The 20025-nt window shown below is 43.6% G+C and overlaps 1 protein-coding gene across 3 annotated transcripts in view; it reads right to left on the bottom strand.

Annotated features, from left to right (window-relative positions):
* The window catches only part of TOM1L2 (target of myb1 like 2 membrane trafficking protein), a 58175-nt gene that overhangs the window by 21070 nt on the left and 17080 nt on the right, over positions 1-20025 (bottom strand). For all 3 annotated transcript variants that reach the window (XM_065644575.1, XM_065644576.1, XM_065644577.1), the window contains exons 2-11: positions 16725-16809; positions 15969-16047; positions 14200-14349; positions 9720-9854; positions 8585-8743; positions 7701-7817; positions 4932-5065; positions 2446-2494; positions 1253-1376; positions 45-162 (exon numbers count right to left, since the gene is read on the bottom strand). In XM_065644575.1, coding sequence (XP_065500647.1) covers positions 45-162; positions 1253-1376; positions 2446-2494; positions 4932-5065; positions 7701-7817; positions 8585-8743; positions 9720-9854; positions 14200-14349; positions 15969-16047; positions 16725-16809 — 1150 coding nt within the window. The remainder of the gene's footprint in view (positions 1-44; positions 163-1252; positions 1377-2445; positions 2495-4931; positions 5066-7700; positions 7818-8584; positions 8744-9719; positions 9855-14199; positions 14350-15968; positions 16048-16724; positions 16810-20025) is intronic.

The raw sequence follows: 20025 nt of genomic DNA, 5'->3' as shown, positions 1-20025 counted from the left end.
CAATGCCGTAACTCAAACAGCACTAAAGACAAACTCTAACTTACTTCTTTCGCTGCTCAGCCAGGGAGCTGCCTCTCGTCTGTGCAAACATGTCGAAGTCATCCCGAGGATTACAGTGCTGTAGAGAGCTGAGGGTGCCACTGACACTGTTTGTACCCAGGTCTGCAACCAGAGGCAAAAAAAGCGAACCAATGAAAGAGCAAACCATATGCAACCATGACTGCGTATGTTATAGAGAAAGTCATTAACAATAAGGACTGTTACAGAGATCATCTAGTGAATAGTTGCAGCACTGAGCGCAGTTCTGTCCAGAAGAGGCTGGAGGCTGCTAATCATGCATTTCTTAAAAGACAAATGTAGAGGTTGTCTTATTCCTCTTGGAAGCACCGCACCGTAAGAACTCCTCATCGAGAAGCCAGCATTTGGGAACTGGTGCGCACCTGCTGCTAATCTCATCTTGAGATAGTTACTGTTCACTAACATGGTCCAAAATTTTGGGCATGGATTCCAGTTTTCTCCACAATGCTGTCTTTCAGCTATCGACTATGAAACCAGCAGTTTCAAATCAAGTGATATGATATTGGTGCAGTGCTGAAAGAGGTGGAGAACCGTCAGTCAAATCAAGCGAACCTATCAAGCAAACTTTGGTTTCATTTAATGTAAAACACCTAACAGTTTCACAAAACCTTTTGTCCAAAGATTTCAAATAGTCTTTGTAGAAGAGGAATCAAGAACATTCATCAGACTGATTTCATGGAGAGCGATACCTAAGCAGAAATAAAAGTAGTAGCACAAGTTTTATCATGGGCAAGAACCTGCACATTTTCCTTCACTCTCCCCTTCAGTTAATAAATCCCTCCCTTGGTGCCAGGCTGGTTCCCAATTACAGATCGCTACAGTGCAGGGGAGCGGGAAAACCTTCCTAATTCTCTACACCACGTACCCAAACCTTCTGAAGATTACAGGGCAACATTAGTCAGGCAACGGAGAGCCCAAGGGAACAGAAACTCCCTGACCCACAAGTAAAAAATGGGTCCTTGTAAATCCCAACAGCCCACGGCGATAACGGCTGGCACTGGGTGTTCAGGTCGGTCGCAGGGAGCTCAGCAAATGCTCAGACTTGCTCCCACAACCACACACCTGGATTGCCCTGCAGCCCCCCCGTGCTGTTTGAGACCCACGGACTGGTTAGGCTTAAAAAAGTCTGTGCGTTGTAGCCTCACGTCCATCACTATTTAGATCGGGCACTCACCAAGCCCTGCAAGGTGTGACGAAAGCGAAGACGGGGCCGCTGAGTTCCCGACCATTGGGCTCACGACAGCTGGAGAGCCAGGACCCAAATCTATTAAGTTATCTTCTGTCACCTCGTTCAGCACCTGTTGGGACACAAGAAGCACAGCAAGTTACACATGCCAGAGATTTCTTCTTGCAGTGCAACATCAAACACCAAAAAATAATGGGAGCTTCCTAAAATGATCTCTCTTGCATAGTGCCAAATGGACCAGTCTCCTGGACACTGCGGTGATGGGTGCAGAATAAAAAGCGTCAGCCACCAAAAAACCCCTCAGTTTGACTGCTCAGCGCAGCAGGAAACTCTCCTGGAGGTCAACTACATCTCTTCAGATTCAGCTAAGGTGTCTGTGGTCTCCACCTCTTTTAGCAATGTACCAACATTGGATTTAAGTCAAACTGAATTTTCTACCATCTTCCACATTAGGTATAAACTCTTTTCAGGAACAAAAGTTCTTTGTTGTGACTAAAGTTACAACGTGCTGAAATTTGCAGTAGAAGTGGCAATCAAACAGATAAACAGAGGAAATGGTTAGAAGAACATGGAATAGAAAATGTAATAGTGCCATGTATGAATTAATCATGAACTCAGACCCTGAACACTATAAACCAACTATAAAATAGGTTTCATTGGAAGGATAATTAGAACTGTAACTCTTCAGCTTGGAAAAGGGCTGCTGAAAAAGGGGATGAGAAAGGTTCCTAAAATTATGAGTGGCATGGAGAAAATTAACCCGAACAGTGGTATTGTAAGACACAGTGAAGAAGAATTAGGTGGAGCAAATAAAAATCATCAAATGACTTGATCAAATGTAAACAAAATATTTATTATACATAAATACCCACATAAATATGTAAAAATGTGTAGTAAAATTGTGGAACTCACTGCTTAAGGACACCGTGAATGCCTCAAAAGCAATCAAAAAAGTTAATAGGGGAAAGAAATCCATCAGGGATTGTAAACACAGAGATGTTTCAGTGTAGTGTCTTCCTGAGATAGAAGTTGTCAGTTGCTGTTTGCCACAATTTTACACTCTTTTCCTGGTATCCAGTATCAGCCACAGGGCTGGACATGTAAAAGGTCTGATACTAGTGATAGTAATATGACTAAACACGGTGTAGCTACTCACACAATAAATGGAGTCAGGTACTTACTCCATTGCTGGCATTTTGTGTTGAACGTCCCGATCTGTATCGTTCAAATCTGTTTAGAAAAAAACAAAACAACAAAAACCCAACATGAACTATCAAAGCCACCAATCAACAATGAAAAACATGAGTTTAGAATAAAGCTGCGACATGCTTGCCACTGAACTTAGTTTTTGTTGGTTCAAGAGGGAACCCTGAAAACTTTAACTTCAAGCCAGGACAAAGGGAGGATAGTTGCAGAAGTTACATTTTTGGCAAATGTGGATATTAAGTTGACTAATTTGATCTTGCAGCACACGCACGTCTGAAAAACACCATAGGATTTGTTTTTGTGGTTTTGTTTTCCATTAAGTGCTTCGTGATAGACTATTCTGTTAGCCAAGGGCCAGGAGGAACGGCAGCAAGATTGATGCTCCCAGCTAAATCAGCCGAGCACCGCAGCAAGTTTTACTCCCACTTAACAGCTCCCTCTTGCTGCAATCCACGTAAATTCGAAGCCACATCCATGCGAGCGCAGCCCTACCCAGGCAGATTCATTTCTTAAAACATTCTGGGCCAGCTCAAAGATCGTCAGCGCCTGCGTTCAAATAGGTTGGGTCTTTCCAGGAATGGAAAGTAATGATAAAAATCTTTATACTTCTTAGGGGATGAAGTCTGCTTGGTCAAAATCTGGTCTCTTCTCTACTCCTTCCCCAACCAGTTGTGCATCTGGGGCCGCAAACCTAAACCCAGCTTTAATGAACTCAAAAAATCAGGGAAAATGCCTCCTCCAAAGGCCTGTCTGAGGCCAGTCCGATCTCCTCCTTTAGCAGGAAAAGCACTGTGATTTCTCTGAGGTTTGAATTTTTCCTCATTTAAAAGTAGTTTCAAATGTAACCTCTCTTTTCGGCAAAAAAATCCATAATATTCATATAAACCTGTGGCTTTTCTCCCAGATGGACAAAATGCAACAGGGAATCTCGAGCAAACTAAAATGTTTTCTTAATGTAACAGAGGAAAACGCAGACTTAAAAGGCAGTAAAACCAAATTCAGGCCCCAAATTCAATTTTAGCGAACTGTGGGTGTTTGCTATTACTGGAAATCCAGCTCCCTTAGCTGGAAACCCAAGACACCTCCCACCTCATATTTCTCACCAAAAGGCTTATGAACCACACGTCCGTTTACATCCAAAGCTTCACAGCAAAGGCCAGAGCTGCTGCTTGAGTCTCTGACAGAGCTCGGTACCCAGCCCAAAAATCAGCGTGATGAATGTGGAGCTTTTGGAATAGCAGAGGAGGAACTGGAATTTATTGAAACGCTCAGACCAGTGCAGTTATTCTACCACGAATAGCTTGGTAACATCACTCAGCTCACCTTTCAGTGTATAATGACTATGAATGCATTAGCCCCAGCCAGCAAAGCCGCAGATGGAGGAAAATAGAAAAAATATTAAGGGTGACCTGACTAAGTCTTAGTGACAGCTACACTCCGCCACTTGTAGAATCGTGCTCGTGCATGAAACACACACCATTCCACATAAAAAGCCAGCATTTGTCTCAAAGTTTGCCCCAATCTCCTCTGAACGACTAAATCAAAGACAAAAATCGAGGCCACTGAGTCTTCTTTCCAGCCTTTGCTGTGACAGCACAGATTCACAGATCTAGAGTCTAATTTATTTTTAAAGGCTTGAGAAACAAAGCCCCGTGCTAAGAGCAAGGAACAAAGGGTACTCTTTAGTGCCACACTCCCCAGGCCTGTCATTAAGGGGAAGATTAAACTTTCCCAAGGCTGCCGTATCACGTGTCACCTCCTGCAGCAGATGTGGCTGACAGCGCCTTTGTCTAACGTGTCGAAAGTCCTATGACCCAAGTCCCACCTCGGGGATGATTTCCCGCAGATCAACTCTTCCAAACCTCAGCTCTGTGCAAGACAGGCTTTTTTCCAAGATTAAGTGTTACTTAAAAACAAAACCTTTATACGCAGGAAGGTTCCACCCACCTCAGCCAGCTCCCCTTGCACCAGCACTGGAACTAGAAAGCTCAGAGATGAGAATACAGAGAGAGCTCACGGGAGCCTCCCTAAGCCAGGAAATAGCGCAAGCATTTAGGCAGAGCTCAAGCTGGAAAGTAGAACTAGAGATTGTGGTTGTGCTGTTTTCGGTCCCAAGTCCCTACATCTGTACAGCCCCACACAACAGGGACTCGCAGACTCAAGTCTCCGCTAGTTCAGAGTTTTGCACGAGGTTGTCTTGCTTTTTACGGATATGGCCCACAAAAATTCTATGGCTAGGACAATAAAAAATAAATCATAGTATTAAAGGAAACAACTGAAACAGGAATGTTACCATAAAAGACCATAAAAGGACTTTATAAACGCTTTCCGTGGTTTGGTTCTCTGCATTTTGTTATGTTGGACCATTGGCCCAAATGGCCAACTCTCGTCAACTGACCAATTTTACACTTAAGTGGAAACTCAGAACGAATGTAAATAATTAATGGAAAAGGTGCCCCACCTTTCATAGCGGAGGAAGACGTTATTTAAATCATCATTCACGTGCAGCAGTTCCTCTGTGACTTCTTCATTGGACACTCGTGAGATAAGCTCCACGATTCTCTGCTGCATAGCTCTACAGGTTCGGTTCAGTTCCTAGGAGGAATGCATTGTGCACACACATTCTGGTAAGCAGCTAGCAATAAGGAGATTTAGTTGAGCTCTGTTCGCAGCCAAACATATCCCCTGGCTGAGAAACACTAAGACAAGTCTATCTTTGCATGATTAAATGTCACCCAAAAGCACATCTAATCAAACATGCCCTTCAAGAGACGATGGCATAAAACCTTGAGAGCCTATTTACAATTCAACATCCTGATTCTTCTTTAACTCTGAGCACTTCAGAAAATAAATATCTGCATTTTAGTCATCTGTTTTAAGAATAAAACAGGTTAACACAACAGCTTTCCAGAAGAGAGCTTTCAAGGAAAATTCAATCTGCTCTTTTTGGCAATATCATCCTTAAAAACTAAAAGATGCACATGGTGGAACAAGTCAGGTAAAAGAGTCCATCAGGGCTACGAGAAGTAGCTAAGTGTGTGCTAGGAGAAGTGTTGGGGACACAGAATGTCCCAACTACTGAGAACTTGAGCGTGGACGCAAAACACGGAGCAGGCGCATGAAGAGACGAGCACCCCACACACCTCAGTACTGAACTGTACACAGAGACGTGCCCTTCAACTGAGCAAGGCCACAGGCAAGAGGCTGCAAAAAGGCAGTGGGGAGTTTCAGAAGAAAAATGTAAAGAATATAAAGGCATTTATTTTAGAGATCTCTCATGCCAAGAAATCTAGATTTGAGTTTGCCTGAACCAGGAATCCTTGTGCTTCCAGGGCATCTCTTCCAGCACCAGTTACTTAGCAGAACTCTTTACTCCCAAAAGTCCTCAAGACCAAAGGTCAAAGCTGGTATGTTGAGGAGGAACTACAAGCAGAAACGTGACATATGGCACGTCGCCACCGCTTAGGCCCATGGTTTTACTTCAATAAGCACTGACATTTCAACTAAAGCGTGTCCCTCTGTCATCTTCCACCCCCTCCAGCTCCACTTCACAGCAAAAATTCAGCACTAAACAAGGACGACTTGTTGGTACACAACCTTCGGGATGAAAGCAAAAATGTGTTTGTTTTCCTTGCTTGCTCTGACATCCTAAGCTCTGGATAAATTTCACCCAGTGCAATCCAGCTGCCTTAACAGCTTGAGGAATGTGTTCTCCAATGTCAGGTTTGATCCCATCACTTTAGAAGCAGATTGTGACATTTCAGAGGTTTGTTTGCTGCCTTTCCGAGAGGGCTGACAGTACCTATCTATTCTGCTCAGAGCTGGCTCTCCAGCAAGCTGTTTACATTTGAGTGTTGGAGAAAATGTCAGGAATTATTTAAGGAGGAGGGCTATATAAAGCTCAAAGCAAGGAGTCCTTGCACGCAGCACCCGGCTCACAGCTTTCAAAAGACCAACCATCTTTTGTGATCAAAACCAGGTTCTTCCCCAGCCCTGTGATTCAGATTTAGGATGCGTCAGTCAAAGAAGGGAACCAGTTGGAATAAAGAATCGTTGCTGTCACTCCATTTTATGATCAAATTCTTCCACCTTAAAGCTGTGCTGTAAGGTTACGCTGTGAAGATGTTGGTAGTTGTTTAGCTGTTTTGGTTTGTCATGGTTTCCTGGAAGCTGCTTTTGTTTTGAGCAGTTCGACCCAAATGGGCAGTAACTGAAAGGCTCTTTATTGCAAAGCCTCTCATCAGCTGCCACGATGGCTTGGAGACAAACACACAATACCGCTGCCTGGGAGAGACCAGTTTTTGGATGGATTTCAAACTCTGATGTACCACAGAGAGCAATTCCCTGCCTTCCTCCACACGTACTGCTGTGGGAGCCCATCCTCCCTGCTGGAGGATCAAACAGAAGCCTATTTCTGAAGCTATGGAAAGGCAAACACCATGTCACAGCACACAATACCAGCAGCAGCTGGAATGTGAGATTGCAGTATTCCTCATCTGGGTTGCACGTGGTCCTGTATTGCTTTCCTCAGCCAAAAGGCCACCCCACTACCACTGGCCTAGGGAACGTGAGTTCAACTTACACCATTTTCCCTCTTGAGATAATAAATGCTGCACCAAATCAAGACTTTCCAGCAAAGAAATCCCTTCTGATTACCCTCTGGAGAGCATGAAACTTTGCCTGAGCACCTGCCTTAAGACACTACCTTCACGAGAAGCTACAGAACAGCTTCTGGAAGGACAGTAAGTTCATATCTAAGATTTCAAGTAGCAGAGGATCCACAGACCCTTGGCAATATTTAGTCCAGCTGGAAACACTGAGTGTTTTTTCCTGCATAGTGCCTGGGAATGTTTTGACACTGTGCGAGTGATGATGGAGGATGTAAAAGCAGCAGAAATGCTCAAGGCTTACAGAACCTGTGACAGTTCTAAGCTGCTTTGTGGTAAAGGAGACCTTATACTCAACACTGAGAAAATTTCCAGCTACACAGAGAAGAAAGCGCTGCAACAAGTTTCAGGGGAAGTTAGGAAATCCTTGTCACTGGAAGCTTTAACAAATGAAGAACAGCAAGTGATGAGACTAACCAGGGTCAAGCACAACCCACATTCATCATGTAAACCAAGCAAACCAATGCAGTGAATTGAACTACAACAACAACAACCACCCCCACCCCACCAGAGAAACTCCAGCACAGAAAGGATCAGAATCGCATTTGCTAGGGAACTGTTACCTGGAGTAACTCAAGATCTGAGGAATCCTCTTGTCCAGGTACCATTTCTGTCAGCATTTCAGACATCACTTTTGTATTCCCACGAACAATATCCAGTTCACTGCGCAGCCGGGCAATCTAAATGGGGGTAAAAAGACAGCAAAATCCTGCATAATTTTGTGGTTTAAGCAGATCATTTTCAAGAACTGACTTTGTGATACCTCTGGTTCTGTCTGACTTGATATCTGAGGCTCCAGACATTCTAGCAGAGGAAAAAAGGATGTAAAGATAAAAAGCTTGCCCAGGAGAGAATTGTAGAAAAGCAAGAGAAAAATAAAAGAACCTTGTAGAACCACTCACTGTCATCACAAATGCAGATGTGCTGTGCTTGTATGGAAGAGAACTGAAAATAGCAGCTAAAAGCAGACCTTGGTGGCTGTACAGCTTGCATGCCTCACTCAAGTGTGGGGAAAGATGTACAAATTTTGAGCAGGATCTTTGGCTCTGAAGTATTTTTGCAGAGAGAAAAGAAGATCCTATATTAGGGCATTTGCAAGGGTCTTACAGATGTAGACAACTCCCTGTTAGAAAGACTTTCTGCATCTGCAAGCCATTCTGTGCCTATAAAGAAGGGAGGCTAACGAGAATAACTGCTAACCCACTGCACAACCGCTGAGGGAACTGTATATCAGACTGTGAGGTTTGGTAACCGCTGCCATTAGGAGGCCATACATACAAATCAAAAGCTCAGATTTTACAGTGTAATAGGAGAGAAGATTACTAAGTACAACCAGACCTACGACGCAACCAAAGTCAAAAGAGTTAAAATGAAAGTTCCTCTGCAAATTGATTTCTAATTTGATCTGCTGAAAGAGTCTCACTCAAAAGGATCATTATCCCAATACCTGTTCTGAATTAGCAGTGATGGGACCAATCACATTCAGAGCCGGGGCCTGAGGAGCAGAATACGCCGTTGGAGAAGATGAAGAATAAGAACCGGTGCTCATCCTTTGCTGAGGCTGTGAATTGTGCATATTTGCTGCAGGATCAACTTCAGGAACGCTCTGCCACATCAGAAAGACAGGAGTTCAAAAGCTGAATTATGACGGCACTTGCTTTGTCAGCAACCTCAGGCCAAATACGTTCAAATACAGAACATAATTGCACCTTGTGGAAAAGGTCAGTGTAGTTCTGAGAACGGACTGGCAGGCCAGCCCATAAACAGATTGCTGCAACAAAAACGCAGGCCCATATTTTTTGACCCAACCCACATTCAAGTTAATTTAGCTTTACAAGAAAAGTGGGAAGCAAAATAAAAACAAGAGCCAAATATAAATAATTATAAATTATTTTAAATTAGGAATTAAATTGCAGGCTTACCAAAAAAAAAAAAGTGATACATAGATAGAGAATTTAATTAATCTTGACACAAGTATTGTAATCTTTCAGTCCTTGATCACTTGCATTTACCACTTCAAAGATTCATTAACTTCAGTTTTCAGAGTGAATAATCAGAACACCTGTGATCATTAAGTTACTTCCTAGCAGCAGTTCTGTCAGCTTTCCAGACCTAACTTTTCAGACGTGCAAAGATCATGTGTTACCGTGGGATCAGTGAGACATTCAGACTCTGTTCGTCTTTAAAAGACAAGCAGGCCTTGGTTCAGGGTTATCACCAACAGAAACAACCACACTTTTCAGCAAAAGAAGTACAATCTCAATCATATATCCTGCTGGACTCTCTCTGAACAAATTAGTTGCATTGTCTGTTGTTTTTTTGGTACAAGTGGACAAATTTCCTTCAAACTCTCTTCTCAGATTGATGTTTGACTCAAGGGAGGAGATAACCATTAACTTATCAACCTGTCAAATGCACCTGGATTATGCTTCTCCTACATGCCCTTTCACTATTAAAAAAGGTCTTTCCAGGAGTGAGAAAATGAGCCCAATTCAGAGAAACAGGAAGGGAAAGAAAAGTAATTACTCAGTTATTTAGACATCTTGGGAAAACAACCCTGGGGTTGCAATGCTGCGTCTTACCCTCTGTGGTGTGTGTATTGGAGACAGAGCATCAAGATCCGCCATGGGAAACTCTATGCCTTTCCTCTTGAGTTCTTCGTAAATATGCACTACTCCGGTTAAATCAGGGCTACTTCGAAAGGCATCAGCCCAAGCCTGGAAAACACGAGGGATTATCCATAAACCCTCCAAACAGAGTTCCTGCTCCACCCTGACCTCAGATACCGACTACAAAAGCGTTCACGGATTTCAGCTTCAAAGGGAAACTGTAGTCATCAGACTTGGTCTAAAAGATCCTGTCTTAATAGAAGACAGTCACGTACACATTTTATTCAAACATAAAATAGAGAGGAACCCGGTGCACAGGAGCAATGTCTGACCCCTGACATCATCCGAATCTGTAAATGCAAATGAAATCCTCTTCCAATCTCCACTGCTCAGCAGTGATTGCACGCTGATCTCTTCTTGTATACGGCCAATGACCCACCAGAAAAAGTCTGTGTGAAAGATTAAATCGATCTAAGTAAAATTCATGAAGTCATACAATAATCTTAGGTGATTCACTTTGTGAAACATCCTCGCTTGTTGCCAAAGGAAACACATAGCTGTCAGGTTTTCTTCAGCATTTTATTTGGACCAAACTTAAATGAAAAAAAAGTTAGTTTCTGAGGTTCTTATATTGTGAAACATGCGGTCCCCTGAGCAGCAGAACTAATGAAGCCTGGGCTCTTACAGAGCACATCCAACACTCAGACACCCCGGTGTGTCAGAAAGAACAAGTTTAAAGGGAGAATTTCCCACAGCCTGAACACTCATAATATCTCTCCCGCATGAATTCTCCAGTGTCTAAAAAGGCCTCAATTCACACTGGAGCTTTTCCTTCAGCGGGAGCACTAAGTGTTTCTCTTTGCAGCCTCCTGGACTCATGAAGTTGCTGGGAGCATAATAGCTTGAAAGCCTCTAACCCCTTTCACTTCTGTGGGAAATTAGCCAAGTATCAAAAATTTAGGGGAAGGAAAAATTGAAATATTATGACACAATTAAAAATGAAGCATTCCACAAACCCCCACAAATGTGAGGTAGAGAATCAGTGTACTGGATCCAGAATTACTGTGAGACATGTGTGTGGGCTCTGAACTTAATTAATTTAGTCATCCCTTTTACACTAGCTCTTTGACTATTTTTACTTTAAAAGCTGGTTTTAACCGCTTTTTATTTGAGAGGAGAGGACTCAAAGATAGCAAAAGAAGATAAGAAATAATTTTAATATTTAACTTACACTCCTATTCTGTTCAGTTCTAAGAAAGAGCATTTCCTGTCCTGTGTGCCCAGGAGCCAACCCATTATCAGTTGCAAGCTACCAATTCTGAGTTTGCTTCTCAGCTTTGTTAAGAGTAAATTAACTGCATCAACTGTTCTGATGCAGAGCAAGTCCAAACAGCCCAATTTGAGCCAGAGAAAACAGCTCCGACAGCACAGAGCCGTTCTGATTCCTTGGAAATGACCTTCCACACCATCCCTAATTCTGACTGAGGCACTGACTGCACAAGTAATTCTACTCTTGCATTTTCTCTGCATTTCCAATTTACGTGAGAAGTCAGCTGAATGATGCTTCTGCATAATGGTGTTCCCCACTTGAAGCCTATTTGCAAGTAGGAGTGAAAAATGTTAGGCAAGGGATGCTCTATTTAATAATAAATCAAAGAAACTTAGAGGTGAAAGTATGCTGCGTTGCTGCCCCCAACTTTTAATGAGGCTTGTGTGTCCGGGAGGATGTACTAATGCATCCTCCCTGTCACAGACTTCCTATAGATTTTGTTGTAGGCACTAATGACAGTGAACTCACCTCATTTGCACTCCACCTATTTAATATATTCTCTCTTCTGCAACTCTCTTCCCTGGAGAAAGGAGATACTTTCATTTGTATTCTTCTTCTGGCTGCATTATCTCCATTAGTGTGTCTCTCTGAGGTCACCGGCAGGACTGGGTGCTATTGTCCTAAGTGCTGCCTACACACATCGTAAGACAATCCCTGCCCTAGACAGCTTACAAATCGACTAGGAAAAAGTAATATTAGCTCTGCTGTACAGATGAGGAGCTATACACAGAGCTTAGAAGACTTGCCTGTTCTCCAAACAAGTGTACGACAGAGGTGAGATGGAATTCAGATCTCCTAAGACCTTGGGCCAGACTATCAAAGGTAGATACTTAAGGCTGTTGCTGGATAAATCCCACTTGGCACCTCAGTGTGCCCAAACTGGTTAATTAAATACCATTGCAAATCATGGAATTGACCGTCACAAGACAGGTTTTCCAGCGGCAGACACATCTTTAACACACGGACCCTTAAATGAATTTGCTGTGCCACTAAAAGGCTCCCCGGGCTTCATCTTTGATGACAGTGCTCAGCTGCTGGGCAGCAAGGTGGGATGAACTCCAGGGTGATATGGAAGCTCTTACCAGAGGCACAGCAATAAGGAATATTTCCAAGGCCTTTTAGCAAGGTGAAGAAAGATAAGCAATAAGTAAAACATGCTGATTCACATACACTGAGAAATAGGTTGAGAAAGTGAAACACAAGATGCCCAACATCTCAAAACAGTCAAGTCTCTAGATAAGAAATGGGATGGCAGCTTTATCTACCCTTGGTACAGAAAGGCCCAGGAGTACAGGAGCTATACAGCTGAAGACATATGCCATTTGTACAGCTTTTTTCCACGCTGCCAGGTCTGTGCTATTAATCCTCTCATTTCTGTTCTTATTAATTCCTGATACTAAATTGTAAAAAGCCTGTGGAAGGGGATAAATGTAATGTTAGTGGGGCGGAGCTGAGATCAGTCCCCTGGAACGGAGTTAATTCCAACTGCAGGGAGCTCTAAAGAGCGAATTCTAAGCTGAGCAAAGTGGTCGTGACGTACGGGATATTTTGGGTAAGCGTGTCCATAGGGCAGCTGAGACAAGTGACTGAAATCACTTTTCCAAACTTGTCAGGCAATCTGGAGAACAAAGTCCTGCACCACCTCCAGCTAAAGAGACACCAACAGAACCCACCCACAGGCAACTTTCAGAGTTCTAAGGCTTTTTATACCAACAGGCATTTAGCACCCAGAGTGAGGCTTTTAGCTCTAGTGCACTAAGTCGACTCAGATAAAGCTCTGCTTAATACACTGAGGCAATGACTGTGGCTTTTTGCTTATGTTACAAATGCTTCCACCTTAGTTGCACTGATGACTGGGAATACACTTAAATGCAGGACCCAGCGTAACCAATACCCTTGAAAACACGGTAGCAGAGCAAACAGTACAGAAACACACGCCACTGCTCTTTCTGGGACAGTATTTAACCTCGTCTCCCTGCCACCAGCATTCCCACCAAAGCAAGCAGACCCCCAAGGGCTCAGTCAGATGCACAAGAATTGCTTTTAATAATTTCATTAATTTTATGCTATTTTAAAAAAAAAAGCCTTGAGATCAGAGACAAGAAATAAAGGGAGCCTACAAGACCCCAATGCAATGCTCACCTAATTCCCCCATCCAGCCTATCTCCTGTTTGGAAATCACTCATTTACATTGTCATGCTCTAATGACGGTCTCCTACCCGTGTATCCAAATAACAAATAAACCAGCAGAAATTCAACTGCATACTTTGCCACAAAAATCAGAAGTATATTTCAAAAACTAGGCTGCGCATTTGTAAGTACCTTCCCACAAGAAGCACTGCAGCAGGTTTATATCATTTTAAATACGTAGCGTCTTTTAGTCTCTGGTGTATGTGATAGGCCATAGGAGCCTAGTGATAAAGCTTCCTATAATTGTCAAATTTCCTCCGGGCAGGCACCAGTGTTTCCTCATGTGTTGCTAATGGTTTGTGGAATTAACGTGGCTGTTTATTGTTGTGCTGCACAGAAGGAGAAGTGGCAGCCAGGCCTGTGGCTGAACATCCCCACTGCAGGCAAGGATCTGACGGAGCACTTGTACTGCACAATAACCCGAGAAAAGACACCGAAAACTCCTACACGTTCATTTACTTTTCTATAATCATCTTTAAAAGGAATTCAGAAAGCTTTCTAAGGGAGGGAAACGGCTCCATTTTACGGTCAGGAGAAGAGGCACGGAAAAGTAAGTGTTCTGCAACTGCCAGCGAAAGCGTGATCCTCGGCAATTCCCTGGCCGCAGATGACAAGCCCATCACAGAAGCAGGTCTCCAGCTTCTAGATGTGACTGTTCAATTGCAAAGCCATCCATTTATCTTTAATTAAGTCCTCTTGCTTTGGAGTAGAGTGGTATCTCTTTAACTAGAATCCAGACATTTCTCCCTGGATAAAATATCTATGCATGTGCATGTCTGCTCCTCCCTGCCAATCTGGATATATTGTTTGTTTTTACATATAAAAAACTAGCCACATTTTTAATAATGACAGCATGTTTAGCGATGCGTAGCACTGAAGCAGACAGTCCTTATTTCAGGCAGCGACATATGGAAGCAGAGACAAGCTGTGTACCTGAATCAGCGCTAGTACTTTATCCTGCACAATAGTGGGGGGATTATTCTTGGGCGAGATGATTTTCACCAGAACGCCATCTATGAAGTCACGGTTCGCCACTAAGACATGAAAGCGATGGCCACAGTTCTTCACACAGGTCTCCAACACCTACACACACAAAAAAACCCATTAATTGTTGGAGCAAAGCTTAATCACACACATAGCACCTATGTGGTCGGTTTCCAATTTTGTTTTTTTATTTTAAAACTTTTGATGGGAGGGAGAGAAGACAAAGGAGAAATTACACTTTTACCCTTCATCCTTTTCTTCCCTAATTTTACAAAAAGCTTCATTTTCTACACATACATTTAGGTGTACTCACCCACCATTAACATACTGGGCACTTTTGTGATCTACCTTTGCCTGTTTTCAAGGCAAAGAAATATAAAGTTTCTTCCTCTCTAAAGCAGAACTTCCCAATCTGTGCAGCTGAGCAGATGAGTACACAGCGTCACATCGAGAGCAGGTAAGACACAGTGAGATATTATCTGATATTATCTCACTGTCGCAGTGAGACATTATCATGCTGTGACACTCCACCAGCTTCCATGTACCTGGAACACAGCTGGACCCGGTTGCTCTGAGCCATAAGCCATGTTTCAGAGTTGGGAATTCAGGTGAATGATCTTCACTCATTCAAAACACTCCCTTGTGAATGCTCTGATGAGTTATACTTTGACACATTTTCCCCCTGCAACCTCGCTGGAGGCACCTTCCACTTGCCATTCAACTGCCATGGAAGAACAGCTGTTGATTTTGCTCTGAAGAACATGATTAGCATGGAGATAAATCCAAAACGTCACTTCTCCTTACAGCCATGCCTAATAACCACTGCGACTCTGTATCTGAGGAGTCTGTAATTACTCTCCTACTTCAGCTACTTTCATCAGCCCTGATGACACGGACTCATTCCTGATGAATTTCACTCTTTCCTGCACAATGGATAATCTCATGGTTTGGTCTTCGGTGATCTGTCAAAATGACAATCCAGGATGGGAAATGGCAGGAAGACAGAAAGTACAGTCACGCTTTGTCAGGGAGATGCAACAAGAGCTGTGTGAAAGAATCGTACAGATCGTCTGCCCACAGCGGTGTAACTCCACCTCGTTACTGCTGCTCATTCCTCAGACTGCGCACTCGGGAGCGCTGCATTGCCCAGGAAAGCCCTAAAGTCATCACAGGAAAGGTCACTGCCGAATTATCTCCCACCTTAGCAGTGCTGCCTAAACGCACAGACTATAATTTACACTTTATTGAGTGAAATTAGATCAGCATAAATTAATGCGAGTCTCCTACAGAGATCCATTCACACGGGAAATTGTGCATCAGCTACTTATGAAGCTGAAAATACAGCAAGTTCATCATCCTCTCTTGCAGATACGCCCAGAGCTGTTGTCTCAGAGTGGAGAAACAGGACACAAGGAGCTGAGAGTAAAAGACCCAAAGGCTACACAGACCCATTTGGGCTACTTTAACTTTCCTCAGTCAGTACTTGGGATGAAAAAAAGCCCAGAAAAAAGCAGAAATCAAATGAGTCAGAAAAACGCTATGCAAAGCTTCCAGTAACTCTGCCGAAGGAAGTGAGGAGGCAATTGGAGAGAAGAAAAGGGCAGAGCAGTGGCTGTTAAAGCAAATAGTGTGCACATTCAAGTGAGTGCCAGGAAAGGAAAAATGACAAAAGAAAAGGGTTCTGCCCTTTTGAGGCATTCCAGCCTGCCCCCACTCACCGTCAGCGCCAGCATGACCTCTCTGTAATTTTTGTTTCCATTCAGCCTCTTCTTCAGCGCTCGAATGGCATCCTTTGGGCTGAAGGAGAAACACATCATTTTTAAAAAACAGCTCGGACACTTTTCACATACCATATACTGTGGGAAAAGGAATCCGTTACCGTTTCCAGCTGGACATGAGCACGTGTGTCAACTTCAGATAACTTGACTACAACCAAACTAGGGTCATGTAGGATTATGTGAGAAGACAAGATATCATAGAAGTCAAGGCCAGAGCAATGCCTGAAGCCTCCCAAAAGGCAGGATGTTGATCGAGCAGGAAAGATTGGCAGCCACTCAGAAAAAGGCCCAAAGCATCAGAGCAGCGACCAGTTCTGCAAACCACGAGCAGCGTAGCTTTTCTGATGCCGAAGCAGATGTATCAGAGAAGCTCTCTATTCAAATGGCTGCAATTAATGGCATTGCAGCACTGAAAAGAGATACATGCGCTGAAGACAAGAAGCCCAGACATACAAACTCAGTACCCTCTCCAATAATACATTTTTCATGCCAGCCTTCCCAAGCCACCGACCACAGAAAGTGCTGCATCATACAGTAGTTTTCTGAAATGCCTAAGGAGCAGGAAAACTCATATGCAAACTGCATTCAAACTGTGAGCATCTGCCCCCAGACTCACTGCACCTCCCCACGTGCCGAGTACGGCTGGATAAAGATTGTGTTCCTGAACCTTCCGAAGTTTGCTGAAATAGCACGTACCCTTCTTCTGTCTCGTTGATAATGTCACAGATCTCCATGTTAAGTGTCCAGTCTTCACTCTGCAGAGAGCCATCTGTGGCCTTTTCTGGAAAGTAAAAAACAATAAAATAAACCTTTTCACGTCTTCCTGATTAGTTACTATACTTCAGTCCGTCTTCAGTGACTCTGAGCTGAAACTGTCCAGTAAAAGAAAGAGGGAAAAAAAAAAAGTCCTCCCTTTCCCCACGGACTCTAAGCAATGTCGAACCTTCCCTCTTTGTTTTAGGGATCAGCACAGAGGTTTCCAGACAAAATCAATTATCCTTCAAGCTCAGCACCTTCAGCCCACATAGACAGGCTGTTCTTCAAAGACTCCTGAATTCCTGGGAGAGCAGGAAAATGTCAGCTAATTCCCATTTAAACTTCTCAGACGCTGCACTGTTGGCAAGTTATGAGGTAGGTAAATCTCCCCCAAATCAACAAGACCTCCTCCCTGTTTTAGTAGTTGGAGACAGAATTTGCAGAATTTCGGTGTGAAAAGAACCACCAGCATGTGAAAACATTCAGCACGTGACCATTCAGGTCACGGTATCATTCACGGGCACCCATTTTTGCCCGGGACTCTTTTATTCACATAACGTGGTCCCTCGATATCTGCTTTTCAGGGGCTGCGCGCTGCTCCCCCGGCCCACGCTGTGTCCCCACGGTCCGTGCCGGGGTACGTACACATCCCCTACGCACAATCCATCTTCCTCCCTGCTCCCAAACGCTCCCTCACTATGTGTGACATCGGTCTCAGTCCCACGGGAGGGTGACCTAGAGCACTGTGACAGCAGCAGATGCCAACTGGCAGCTTAATTTATACACGTCTGCAAGAGCAGCATAACCAGAACTTCAAGTAATCCGTTGACAAGAACTATTTCCTCCGTGGCATTTCCTCCTAAATCAATATAGTTCTGCCTAGTGGTGCCTAAAACATCCCTGGAATTGTTTGCCCTTCTCACTTGCAGCACTCAGACCCCATGTGCGTTGCACTGCTGTTGAGGTGAACATCAAGTCTGTTGCCAGAGAGACCTAAAAAAGGGACCTTCGAGCCAAACGTGACCTTCTCCGCTAAATTAGTCCAGGTTTTTCTACAGATCCCTGGCATCCGGTGTTGGAAGGTAAATAGGGCAAACAAAAGCATTTTTAAAATGTGAAATAAACCAAGTCAAAAAAAAAGGAAACTTAAAAAATTTTAAAGCAGAAACAAAACCACAGGTACCATCTTCCCCAACTCTCCTTCTGCCTTTACAGCTGACCCCAATCTGTCCCCCAGAACAAAGCAGGTTTTGTTTGAGAGCGCCAGGCTCCAAGGACTTCACGCGTCTCTTTTGCTGTTTACCAGAGATGTTTTTCCCATTAACATTTCTATCGCTGCGACTGAGGATATAGATGCCCACAGGCTGCAATTATGGGATGTTATTTAGAGAAAGACTACGTGTCGAGGTAATTCAAATTTCAGTGCCTTATCTATGCCAGAATCGTGGCTAAAGCAGCTCCAAGGACAGCGATTGTGGGAGGCTGAGACAAACCAGACGGCACACGCAAAATCCAAATCCAAAATCAAATTTACTGCACTCAGGCTGTGTTGCACAGGGATTCTCTGACCGATGAGTGCAGGCAGAGCTGTTCAGTGTTTTCCGGGACACAGGAATTTATCTCTGTGCAAAAGCTACTTGTAACAATCATTTTTTTAGCTGCGTTTTGTTCTTACACGGTACATAAGGCTTTATTGGTATGGAACGTGATCTGCCTTCACCTCTATACAGTCCTGCTTGCTTAGGAAAACATTTTATTTAACATTAGAGAAAAATCCTTAATATTCAGATATTAAAAAGCTCACTATATGGGCTCTGCTGGAGAAGGTGGTCTCCAAAGCTGCAAAGGATTTATAAACACAGTCCTGCAAAATGACCGATTACAGCTTAAACAGAGGGCATGCCTTAATCTAGGCATCTGATTTGTTTTCTTGATCTGAAACTATATTCACAAATTTGGGTGTTCTTGACAGCATTTGGCATTGGGCGGCAATTTTGCGATATTCGTACTCTCTGGTTCTGCCCTCGCTTTTTATAAATGCTTGTGGAAAATGCTGATCCCGCACAAAGTTGCGCCAGCAGCCAGGTCAGTCATTGGTCTTGTAAGACCCATTTAGTTCATATCTATTTTGAGAAAATGTGATATTTTGGAGATGGTAGAGTGAAGAGATGGTGCTGCAGCACTGTACGGAGGCTGGCACAGGAACACTTGTCTGGGTTCCCCAATAACCTCGTTCATATTTCCCTTCCGAGATACACCAGGGAAAACGGAATCCCCTTTCTCCCAGAAACTTTGATCACCACCTTTTTATTTTTGCATTTCTTTAGTTGGCGTAATACGTGGTTGAGACTGTGTGGGTTTAAGACGTAACAGTTGTCTTTTTGAGAATTAGTTCTTTTCCCCTTGGGTAATTTTTAATTCGGGTAAGAGTCGGAAGCTAATTTTAGTCTCTTTTTCAGCGGCAGAGAGCACAGAAGCTCTTGTCATCCGTAGTCGCTTGTCCTTTGTAGGGTGTGTGACCCAGATTTGCTGCTGCAGAGCTCTCACAACTCGTACAAAGGAGTGAACTGGCTGCAGAGAGGCAGACGGGTTTGTGTGGGATTTGTTTGAAGAACAGGATTCAGTATTACGCTGCGATGAATTGAAAGACTGTAGGGCTCTTCCAAAACCAAACCGTGGCAGGTTGCACTTCTGGATTTCTGGTGAAACAGCTCTGCCTGCACTCATTTGTATGAGAATCCCTGCCCAACATAGCCTAAATGCAGTAAATTAAAAATATTCAGTATCTGTCCAGTATCTATTGGACATTTTGCATCACTCTGAGGTTCTTCCTCAAACAGCAAACATATATCACCAACAAGATTAAACAGATTTTGGAACCTGCCACAGAACTGGGAAGGAATGGCATGCAAATCATGCAAATAACCTTTTTAAAAGCTACCAGTTCCTCAATCTCTTTCAGCCTCATTAAAAGGCATCTAAATGGCACTAGTTCACACAAGGACTCTGGAACATGACCAAAGGATTCCAGAGGGACATAATTGATGTTAAATTAAACAAGGAAAAAGGCAACGAGTCGGAGTCCCTCCTGCCCCTGCCCTCATTGAAGAGTTTCTGGTGGAGTTTAATTGCGTAAGGAAGGGGCTGGCACGTCCCAGCCTGGGTGCTACGGGTGCCTTGCAGAGCTTCAGACCCCAGAGCAACTCCGGCTGCTGCTTTATCGCCGGCTTTGTGACCGCGG

Source organism: Caloenas nicobarica, chromosome 14, assembly GCF_036013445.1.
Source record: "Caloenas nicobarica isolate bCalNic1 chromosome 14, bCalNic1.hap1, whole genome shotgun sequence".
Classification (NCBI taxonomy): Eukaryota; Metazoa; Chordata; class Aves; order Columbiformes; family Columbidae; genus Caloenas; species Caloenas nicobarica.
This window is presented reverse-complemented; position numbering and strand designations above follow the sequence as displayed.